This window comes from Polyodon spathula, unplaced genomic scaffold (assembly GCF_017654505.1).
Source record: "Polyodon spathula isolate WHYD16114869_AA unplaced genomic scaffold, ASM1765450v1 scaffolds_766, whole genome shotgun sequence".
Classification (NCBI taxonomy): domain Eukaryota; kingdom Metazoa; phylum Chordata; class Actinopteri; order Acipenseriformes; family Polyodontidae; genus Polyodon; species Polyodon spathula.
Genome location: NW_024472254.1, coordinates 136,978 through 148,356, shown reverse-complemented (window position 1 = coordinate 148,356; position 11,379 = coordinate 136,978). Strand labels below are relative to the sequence as shown.

The 11,379-nt window shown below is 49.9% G+C and overlaps 1 protein-coding gene across 1 annotated transcript; it reads right to left on the bottom strand.

The window, feature by feature from the left end:
• Positions 1-1,344: 1,344 nt before the first annotated feature.
• heatr6 (HEAT repeat containing 6) lies at positions 1,345-11,304 on the bottom strand. The gene is made up of 20 exons (XM_041241373.1): positions 11,039-11,304; positions 10,501-10,608; positions 10,050-10,190; positions 9,569-9,684; positions 9,125-9,239; positions 8,839-8,940; positions 8,318-8,458; positions 7,706-7,989; positions 7,083-7,260; positions 6,671-6,877; positions 6,172-6,271; positions 5,291-5,637; positions 4,872-4,994; positions 4,666-4,752; positions 4,394-4,528; positions 4,091-4,213; positions 3,788-3,912; positions 3,355-3,451; positions 2,579-2,783; positions 1,345-2,172 (listed from the first exon to the last, which is right to left on the bottom strand). Exons 1-20 carry the CDS (start codon positions 11,291-11,293, stop codon positions 1,625-1,627), a joined length of 3,537 nt encoding a protein of 1,178 aa, XP_041097307.1. The 5' UTR covers positions 11,294-11,304; the 3' UTR covers positions 1,345-1,624.
• Positions 11,305-11,379: the final 75 nt, after the last annotated feature.

Genomic DNA, 11,379 nt, shown 5'->3' with positions numbered 1-11,379 from the left:
AACATGAGAGGAGCTATCACTGGTTAGGTCTGTTAAACGTACACCGGGTGAAATATGAGTGGGAGGCAGCTGCCTGGTCATTTCTAACACTGCGCCAGGCTGTGATCAGGGTTTACAGACCTTTTCCACATTCCCCTACACTACACCAGGGAGGTAAGTCTAGTCGAACAGCTGGAAAAAAAATTAAAACACCGACACGGGTCTCCTTCGCAAGCTTTAAGAACTGTTTATATAAACTGTTTCTTAGTTTATGCTTTGAAAAATGAGAATAAACTAATAAGCACAGTGGAAAGGGGTTTCATGAACTCCAAACTTGATTCAATTCATCAAAAATGGGCTTTAAAAAAAGTGACAAGTTTAGTGCCTAGGGCCTGATAATTCATGATTGATGAGAATCTTAAACACACTGGAGCATTTCACGCTCGCTCCCCTGCTGTAGTCTGGGCTATGCTCTTGCCACTGTTGTTGAGAAGTTGTGATGTTTTGATGGGTTCTGTGTATGATACATGAACTGCGATTCATCACTTCTGCTCCACTGGATCTCCCCACCCCCCTGGTCAATTATCCTGTCCTCCTTTTTCTCTTCTTCATGGGTCTCGGTAACATTCCTCCCACATCTGTAATTCTGCTGCAGCTACCTTGCTTGTGAAAGTTGCCTCTGACTGCCTCTTTCTTCCACTGCAGAGCAGAGAGACTGCAGCGCGAGTCCTTTAAAACGTAAACAGAAGTGATCTGAAGACCCCCTGAAGAAGAACGCCTTCTGGGGTGTCAGGGTTATCTTCAGTAAGCAGCGTTGCTGTGTTCCTTATGCCAGCTTAACTGCAGAATCAGCAGTAAAACAATCAGAAAATCATTAGTGTTGGGTTGCTTAGTTTCGTGCCAGGCAGGTCTAAACTCTCACTCTAGACAGTCTGCAAGAATATTCATTTGAATTTGACCATAAAGTCAACAAGGACTGTACTGTACCGCACCCGCGGGACATGTGCATATTTAGGCAACATAGCTGATTATAAACTTAGAAAAGAGAACCCACATGACTTGGTGCCGGACTGCACCGTCACATTCACACTGGTTTCAGGCAGACAAGACTTACAAGCCATGCTGGATTCTAGAACAGACAGGCTCCGGATTGGAGAGGCATCACACCATGGATGGTGATGGTGAACTATACAGAATGCTGGTTTGTAGAGGGGCTGGATTAGACAGGTTTACTGTAGCTGAACTGCACAAGCTGACAGGGTTCCTACAGCATTTACACTCCTTACAATAATCTGAACGGGACCTGTGAATGTATTGCCGGGGATACAGTGACACCTGATGGACATATGAAGAAATACAACTTATTTATTTAAAAAAACTGTATTCATTACAAGAGCCTCCATGAGTGCACATTCTCTGCAGTCTGTGACCCTGCTGACATGCCACACAAGTAATCCATTAAAAACAACACAAAGCTGCAAAAACAAATGATTTCAATACTGCACAGCAACTTTCCAAGCTTCTTAAAGTGTTGGAAATCGACTGATGTAACGGGACTCCCACTACAGTCTGTCCCGGCTCATTTCACTGTGGCGATACCAGGCAGGTGTGACTGGAACGTCACTGTGTTCCATCTACCCCATTCTCACTGTGGCTCACGATCAGTGCACCTCTTCAGAATGGTCTCCAGGTACCTGACAACAGTCAGAGCCGTGCCCTGAGCCTCCCCTTGCTTCTCCTGCAGCCCGTGCAGGTGCTCGATGCTCCTCTCTAGGACCCGCACCCTCTCCTGGGGCTCGGGGCAGGAGCCGACATCCTCCCCCTCAGTGGAGGTGCAGAGGTATTGCACCATGTAGCTCCTGATCACCTCCCCCTTCTCTGCCAGGGTGGCGTGGATGCGGGGCAGGTCAGCTAGGCTGGCCAGCCCCAGGAGGTGCAGCAGGGCCTGGCAGAGCTGTGCCCGCAGGCTGGCGCAGTATTTGTACTCCAGGAAGTCCTCTGTCTCATCGCTGCGCTCCAGCGCCTGCACCAGGGCCTCCCACACCTCCCCGAACTGCTCCGTGTCCCCATAGCGCCCCCTGCTGCTTGGGATGGACAGCGCCATGGCCGATTTGATGCGAACCTTGAAGTTCTTGCAGGATTTCACCACCGAGGTCAGGGCGCTGTAGGCTTGCGAGGTCCAGGGAGCGGTTCCTGAGGAAATTGGAAACTACCTTTTAAAAGTGATCATCACTCACGGGTGTATGCTGGACTGACGCTGCTATTGTATTAAACAAATCTGCCCGCCTGGTGATAAGCACAAAGAACATTTAGAATTGAGTAAGCAAGTCTTCATCATGATCATCCCCATGGCCGTCTGGAGGGCTCTTCCCCAGCTCATGGCTCACTTCAGTCTCTGCACCTCGCTCTGTCAGGCACTTGCTTTGTAAAAGCATTTCAGGTCCTTCAGTGCACCAAAAACATAATAGGGGAAAAATATTTCTCATTCTGTAACATGAGGTGTTTTTTATAGATTTTTTTTTAATGCTAAAAGCTTTTGGAACCAGCCCCATTAGCCCCCTGTTGAACTGAAAGGGAAGGGAAGGGTAGGGAGCATTACCCAACGGCAGAGAGGGGTTGCGGAAGGTGTTGCCCAGCGCGTAGCAGGCGTTCCAGCGCACCTTCATGGTGGCCTCGCCCTGCACCGTGCGGATCAGCGCCTGGATCGAGTCCTCCACCACGGTCGTGAAGCGTGGCTTGCTGACGTGGTGAGGCTGCAGGAAGTGCAGCAGGTTCCCCAGAGCGCGCACTGCATTGCTCTTCACCTGCAAACACCAGCATGTTACTGCAGCACTCAACTACAACGAGAGCAGCACTCGGCACTGTGGACTGAACTGGAGTCAATGACAAGAATTACAGCAGCATGAGCTGCTCAAATTACAACCACAGTGCTATTGTGCTCAATTACAGTTCTGCTGCAGGATTTCAATTGCACTAAGGTCACACAAACTGCTCCCCACATTAACATGCTTACTCTGTTTCTTCTAAATAACCAGCAATAATAATCACAGCTAGAAATACGCAAACATGCTACTCAAACAAACTGGGTCACTACAGTAAAAGTGGTTGGAAAAACAAGAGTAATAAATGTCTCAGTGTATAACACAACATGGAACTGCGAAGGATTAACCTTGGAAAGGAGAGGAATTTATCTGTAAATCAGATCAAATATTTGGTATAATTACAATTCCAAAAGGTGGCCCCAGGTTCAACTGCAATTGCATTGCGATTCCAAATGACACAATTGCAATTGTGATTGCCCAGGTCTGCTGTGCACAGACTGAACTGCTCTGTGCCGGCACACAAAACACTGACGAAAAGTTACAGATGAATTACCCGGTCTTTATCGCTGGAGGCCTGGGTTGCAGACTTCAGCATTTTTAATAGCAGCAGATCAGAGAACTCCTCCTGAAAGCAGAGGCCCATGGACTCCCTGTTAAGAGATAGAAAAAAAAACAGCAGCATTAGAGAAAAACAGAAGAAATAAATCTGCAGCCTACAAATCAAATCCTGTATGTTCTGTTCAAATATTCTTTGGATCTGCAGATCCAGTTCACCCTACATTACACACAGTGTGTGCAAGACTTATTGCTCTGTGCTGCCATCTGCTGGGAGATGCCAATTCGGTGCAAGAATATATAGCTATCATAGGAGAAAAAATCAGATGCCTTAATGTTCCCTTGAGAAGTTTAGAAAATTGCAGCTTTACTGTAGATGTTGCAGGTCAGGGTTAGTGCAGGGCAGCTTTCGTGCGTTCAGCGTTACTCACATGTTGAATATGAGTGTGTCTGTGAGGTTGCCCAGGGACCAGGCTGCCTTGGCGCGCACATTGGGAGATCGGTCATCCAATGATGTGAGGATGGCATTAGCCGTGTCTGCCACAAACATCACGTCCTGAAGAACACAAAAAGAACTACAATGAAAATAAAACCGAGAAAATGAATCAACAGAAATGGAACAGACTTTCTACTTAGAGAGAGGTCAGAAGAGTTTTTCTTTCAGGCTTGGTTACTAGGGCTGCGGTCAGTAGCTGTGTCTGCTCGTGGATGGGCTGGGCTGGGCTCTCGCTCACCTCTCGCAGGCAGGGGAACAGGACGTAGACTCCCAGGGCTCGGACCGACGCTGCCTTGACCAGCGAGTTCTCACTGTGGTTCAGTCCGAGCAGCATCGTGATGCACAGGATCTGACGGTTATCCTGAAACACACACACACACACACGCACGCTTTAGTTTTATGAAGCCACTCGGACAGCCAGCTCTGAACAGGTGCAAGCGGAGACTCTGCAGCTTCATCTACAGAGCTAGGATTCCTGTGGGAGTTTTCTGGTTTGGTTCTAAAAGGTTTGTAGGAGAGTGCAGCGCAGTGCAGTGCTTACAGGCAGGCTGCTGAAGGCTTCAGGTAGGATGGATGAGAGCGCATCGCAGGCACTGGTCTGCAGGGTTGGGTGCTGGGTATTCTGCAGAGCTCCCGGCAGTGGCCCGTTCAGCATCACCAGCCAGAAGGTCACCACCTGGAGCAGAGACAGCAAACACACACATGAAATGGAGCTGATAAATCACATTATAAAAAGAAGACTGAAAAGGTAAAGGAGCAAGAAGCAGTGTTCGCCCAGACGTTTGCCTCGCTGCCTAGTTTGCAGAGTGTTACCTGGTTGAGAGCCACTCTCTTGTCCAGGGGTACCTGGGAATCGGTCTTATGCTGCTGGATTATTCCAGATCCCAGCTCCTCCAGCAGCTGCAATCGAAACAGAATCCCAATCACACAGACTTTCAATTCCACAGAGTTCCCGAGCCCTGGTGCGCGTCCAGGGGCTGTGTGTGTGTGTGTGTGTGTGTACAGGAACAGTATCTTACCTTCGCTCCATGCAGCTGCACTGAGGGATCCATCTCCTTCATGCACTTACAGGCCACTTCTCCCATCTCGAGCAGGTAGGACTGCGCTATGGAGAAGTAGCCCTTCACAAGGTGAGCCAGCACCTGTAGATGTGAAAACATACAGTAAACGAAACCCTTTTAAACATTCAGGCTCATGCCACCTTCAGTACTGCGACTGCAGGGATGGGGCGGCACTGAACACTGAACACGGCTGCTTCCTGGAGTCAACTGTACAGCTACAAGCAGAAACTTCAGTGCATTTAGTCTGCTTGCACTCTACAGAGTTTACACTGTTGGACACTTGTCATCTGCAGTACAGATGCAATGGTCCTGACAGGCTACCTTCTGAGATGTGAATTAACATTGAATTACATGCAAGTGGCTCGGGGTGTCCTGACCTGCAGTGCCTCCAGTCGGATGGGCGAGGGCTCGTAGACGCTGCCGGACTGGGCTGTACCGCCGTCGCTGTCAGAGTAGGGGGGCTCCTCACGGGGGAGCATGACCAGGGAAATGCAGAGGCGAAGCAGCCAGCAGGGTTCCGCTGGGGGACTGTCAACAGGGGGGGTTCCGGGGTTCATGGGGGGCTTCCTCCAGCTCTCTCGGGGTTCCTGGGGGGTCCCCGCTCCGCTGCTATTCCGACTTGAGGAGCTCGGCTGCCGCAAGAGAAGCTCCACCTCCGAGAGGGGTGCCTGGGCAGAGACTAGTGCCCCCAGCAGGGTCAGGCTGGAAACACGCACATTCACATCTGCCAAGGAGAGTGGCACAGAATCATTACTGCCTGCCGTCCTCAGAAACCATGCACGAGCAATCGTGGAAAGACAGCAATAAGTGCATTCTCTACTTTAAGCTGTAAGAAACTAACTCAAGTAGACAAACGGTTGGGCTAGCCCCTTTTTCAGTGTACTGACTGGGCACATTAATTAGTGGCGCTCATCGCAAGGAGAAACAGACACTCACAGATTCTTAATTAGTACACTGAAGAAGGCACCAGCCGAAACATTGGTCTTCTTTTACCTTAAAATTCTCATTAAGCATTTTGAGGTTTGCATGCATTTTAAGCCTGAGCTGAAATTACAACAAACAAGATCACTTTGAAATATCTGCTCTCTACAGCCTTGATGCAGAAGTGAGTGCAAACCAAATCTATTTTGAAGAAAAGAACACACAGCTAAACTTCCTAGAAAAGCTGATGCAAAAAAAAGAATACTTTAAGGTTTTAAGACACAGAATTCCCACATAGACGGAGGGATGATCAGAGTAAAAATGAAGAGCCCCAGACCTCGGTGTCTGATGTAGGGCTTGATCTGCCTCCAGAGTGGGCTGAGCAGCCCTGGTCTCAGGCGGCTGTAAGGAACGTTGGACACCATGTTGGCAAGGCACTGAAACAAGATCGAGGCACAGCTTCAGTTACACAACAAGATACCCGGGGGTGGAAATAGAACTCCCATTGTATAGCAGTGTGATCCCTTCCAGGTTTTACTAGGAGTTTAATAAGACACACCTGAGCTTGTTAGCTATACACTGGAGCTAATCAAGCTCCTAGTAAAAACTGGGTGAAACTGCTATGGAAAAGAAGTCATATTTCCATCCCTATACTTTATGCTTTGCTCATAAAGACTGGATGTCAGGATGTCAAAAGATAACCCCCCCCCCCCCCCCCCACCATACCTCCCTCCTGCTCCCGCTCCTGCTCCTGCATATTCATCACAGTACGTGTGCTGAAGGAGGAGCAGTTTGCACATGCTCCCCAGCCCTGCATCGGCAGCCCCAGGCAGTACCTTGATAATCTGAGTGAGGGTCTGGGAGGAGGTCTCTGCGACCAGCGCCAGCAGGAGGCAGCGGTGCAGCTCACGGATGCTGGAGGCCAGCATGGCAGAGAAGGGGGTGAACGCCCTCTTGTGGTCGGTGGTGTCCTGCGCGACCGACAGGAACTGCTTGGAGCCCTCGAGGATTGCAGACAAGACCTGCAGAGAGCCTGCCCGGGCCTGTGTAGCAAACACCAGGACACACAGAAGCACCGCATGAGACAGACTTTGATAATCTTTCAGATTCCCTAGTAGCTGTGACAACAAGTTAATCGAAAAGGCACAGAGCGCGCACACACTCACACACACACACACATCTGGCAAATGCGAGCTCCTTGTCTGGCGAGAGAGAGCACAGCGTTCTGAGAGGCAGCTCGGACCGTACCTTCGGTGAAGGGTCCTTGAGCGCGATGGTGAGCAGCGACACGGACTGAGGGCTCCCTATGCCAGGGGCGTCAGGGATGAAGGAGGACCAGTAACCGTACAGGGCTTTCTTCTCAATGCACTTCACAGTGGACAGGAAGCAGTGCAGGGCACACTGCCGAACTTTAGCCTGGTACAACCTGGAACAGAATCCAAAACACCCAATTCACGTTACAATGCAAGAGCAGCAGCTCTTCTGGAATGAAGTGCATTATTCTAAAACTCCAATGCAGGTCTGTACACCCTACGGCTGACTGAGCTCCACAGCTCTTCTGAAGTATCCCGTTTAAGGCTTTTAATGGGCTGCAAGGACTGGAGTCTTAAGTAGAAGAAAACACAGTCACTATGCAGCAAAGCGTTTTAAACATGCAGCAAGTTTACTGAGCAGAAAATGACCGAAGTGGTGTCTAGTGTAGTTGCTTTTTTTAGCTTACACACTCTCTTCTTCTTTTTGTGAGGTATAGAGATTTGTGTGCGGCTCTATTAGACCTTCCTGTTAAGCGGCATGGCTCTCATCCCTTATGGGTGACAATGTTTGCAGTGCAGTCACTGCTTGTGTCTCAAGCATGTAAAGGCACCCCTTACCTGAGCTTGCTCTGCATGCCTCCCTCAGGGTCAGAGAACTCTGAGTCAGAGCTGCTGATGATCCTCTTCCAGGGGGGGTAGAGGAAGCCTGAAGAGGGGCCGGGGGTCTGCACCAACAACTGAGGGGCAGCACAGTCCCCTGACCCTGACCCTGACCCTCCTCCTCCTCCACCCAGCTTCAACCTCTCAAACCCCGCCCCCAGCCCCTGCTCCTCCCCCTCCTCGTCCTGTTTGGCCTCAGACACACCCTTCCTGCTCTTGCCACGGGACTTCTTCTTCTTGTTCTGGGAACCACACAAGCAGAAAACATCGAGTTTTATTCCACTCTCCACCGCCCCGCACAGCCGTCTGCAACCGGCACTCAGTCCTGCTGAGAAATCGGAAGGAGAGAATCATGTGGAGCGTTGACCTTTAGCTACATTGTGTCGGCTCCGCTCAGCAGTGTAACGATTCGCTGTGTATCGCTGAATCACGATCCGTTCTTTACAGGACATGTTGTATCGTAACAGAGGTATGCATCGCTTGTATCGTAACACAAACGTAGTCCCGCAGTGTATAAACAGTGTGACAGCTGGTGTGTGTGCCCGTGTATAACCAGCTAGCGATACGTACCCCAGTCTGTTTGGACGAGCCCGGGGTGTCAGCGGCTTCTTGCTTTGCAGTCGGGCTTCCCTCATACTGAGGGAGATGGGATGGGTACAGAACCATGGGCATCTCCAGGATCAGCCCAGGCAGCCCAAAGAACATGTACTTCTGAGAGAGGAAAGGACACGCAAATACAGTGAGAACGACCCAACACAATTCTAACACAGGGACAGCACGGGGGATTGCAAAATGTGAAGTCACACTGGAGCGCCTATTCTTCACAATCTCTTACTGTGTCATAATGGCAGCTGGGGGATTTATTCTGAATAAAGAAAGTGATTGAACTCCAGTCTAAACATTTCTAAAATACCTCATTTCAACTGAGACACTGGTCCATGAAGGCACTGGTAAAGTGGCATGCAGGCTGGCTATTACAAGTACAAGGGACCCTGAAGTATAGACTGTGAAGGCGTTCTGATGCTCACTGAGGTAATGGGAGACAGGGTGTAATGTGAAGAGACACACAGAGGCAGGGCACAGGCGCTTACCTTCAACACTGCCAGCAGCGCCCCTAGCTGGTCACTCTGCGTCAGTTTCATCTTCCCCCCGTTCAGTATAAACTGTATTCCCTTCAAAGCGTTCTGAAGCAGCTGACGGGACAAGGGAGGAGACAACGTGATTTTTTTTTTATTTTATTTTTTTTACTTTTTTAATACTTTGAAATCCTTGATTTTTTAATATAGCACCTTTCATCCACAAAGGGATTCGAAGCGCTTTCTTAAACCCGATGAAGGGTGTCACAGCACGCCCCCTCTGATTTATCGCTCCTCTTACCGTGCAGAAGACAAGGTCGTCCACACTGGCGGGTTTAGGAGACTGCAGAACCTGAAGGAATGTCTGGAAACAGGAATTCCGGTACGTTTCATCCAGGTAGGGCTGGCCAGGCACGCTACACAGCCACAAGAAAACACAAGGGGGGGCGCTTTTAAAACAGCGTTGGATTGAAATACAGAGGCCCCAAATCTCTCAAACCTGATTCCCTTTTCCATCGTACTGCAACTGTCTTTAAGAGATATTAACAAATCAACCTCCTAAAATTCAAACACCTGCTTCTCCCCAAATAGTAAATGGCAGCCCTTTCACGCTAGTGGTTTATATTGAAACAGGACGTCCCTCCAGCGTGTCCTCTTTGACGGATCCCACAGCAGCTGGTTTGAGGAGGCTGTGACAGCTCTTTCTGATTAAATGAAGTCCCCGATTCTCTCTGCGGTGCTTTACCCGAGACAGAGGTTGGCCATGCAGTGCACCGCTCCTCGGCGCAATTCCACGTCAGGCTGGCTGGGGTCGCTGTAGCGCAGAAGAACTCCTCCTTGTCCCACCAAGTCTGGCAGATGCTGGAAGAACAAAAAAAAAGAAAGCTCTTAAAAATTGTAGGTGCTGACCAAAGATCTTCCCTATTAAAAAAAAAAAGTCTTCTTTACTGTTTGTGTGCACGTCGACATTGTATGTGTGCTCAGTTTTTACAAATATATTTTACTGTTACAAGAAAAGGTTGGATTCCAGCAGTTGCTGTGTAGAGACATAGCAAACCATGTTAAATGCAGGGATGGAATTAAGACTCCCACTGCATAGCAGTTTCACCCATTCCAGGTTTTAATATGAGCTTGATCAGCCACGGTGTTGCGGTAACAAGCTCAGGAATGGATCAAACTGCTATACAATGGGAGTCTTACTTCCACGCCTGTAAGCATCACTGTACCTTCTGACACTTGGGTCCGTTGCTGTAGACCAGTGTAGCCAGAGCCTGCAGAATCTCCCCGTGTGTCCAGGAGCTGCAGCTGCGCAGAGCTTGGAGAGAGTACAGGAGCAGGGAGTCCAAACTCTGCTCATCCACGATCACCTGTGGAGGGCAGGGGGATACAAACACGCTCCCGTTAACACAGGGAAGAGATTAACCGCCAATCACACGGCACACTACAACCAGTGAAACAATGGAGGCAAGACTCCCATTGCAAGGCAGTCTGATCCATTCCTGGTTTTACTGTGAGTTTTGTAAGATGCACCAGCACTTGACTCATGCTAGCTTACTTATTTCAGCAACGAGGTGCACGGAGCAGGGTTTAAAATTTACAGGACGGGTCGGGTCTGGCGGTCATGCAGATTCCTCCTCCTGAAACGCCGCCCCCTGGTGTCAGAGTGGAGTACAGTACCTGTAGTCTGTTGAGCAGGTGGTGTATGAGCTGGCACAGCTTAGTGATGAGATGCTCCTGACTGAACGGGACCAGACGACATGCCTGGACCAGCAGCGTGCACACATCCTGGGAACGAAACACAGTTACAGCAATACTGTACCACAGGAGGAGCCTGATCGGGGACCCTGCCACCTCACACGCACAGTAACGGGTCCACGCATTGTTTCGTGTGGATAAGTGTTAGAGCACACGGAGGTTCCAGCCAACTGCCTAGTTTTGTTGCCCCAGACTACGCAGCAAAGGAAACTAAAGCACTGTCCGATATCGCGTCTCACTGGAATGATATTACCTGGTCAGTTTAGAGACACCTTTAAAACGATCTTATCACAGATTACTGGTGTCACTGGCCTGGAGATGAAGCGTTACATCATCAACTGTGTAAACGACATCACAAGCACGTCACTGGTGTTTGCTTTTCAAACACGCTTTCTCTTGACAAAGCCGCGTTCATTTGATGACCCGCTTTCGCATCTCCGTGCTGCTAACCCAGCCTCACCTCCGCTCTGACGCCGGGGCAGCTGTTCCCGTAGTTCTCGGAGATGAGCTGATCGAAGAGCAGATTGATCTCGGTTCGGAAGCCCTCGCTGTCGGTCGGTCGCAGCAAGCCCAGTTTGGAAAAGCAACGCGCGAACTGGCTCCCAGTGCCGGCCGATCTCAAACCCGGGTCCCCCGGATCCATAACAGGCGACAGAACCGTTTTATCGTGACAATCGGGCAGCCCCGTGTCGACCCGCTCCACTTCAGCTGCCATGTTGCTTTCTGGAAGGGGCGGTAGGGAATGTCACTATGGAAACAGACATCTACATCCGGGGTCACACCGGCGCGGCAGGAAGCTTT

What these genes read in the sequence shown, in the direction of transcription:
- heatr6 (XM_041241373.1), bottom strand. Translation starts at nt 11,293, where the DNA reads ATGGCAGCTGAAGTGGAGCGGGTCGACACGGGGCTGCCCGATTGTCAC. An exon ending in GCCCTACATCAGACACCGAG is followed by an intron (nt 5,638 to 6,171) that starts GTCTGGGGCTCT and finishes TCTCCTTGGCAG; the next exon opens with ATGTGAATGTGCGTGTTTCC. An exon ending in TCCGACTGGAGGCACTGCAG is followed by an intron (nt 4,995 to 5,290) that starts GTCAGGACACCC and finishes TCACATCTACAG; the next exon opens with GTGCTGGCTCACCTTGTGAA.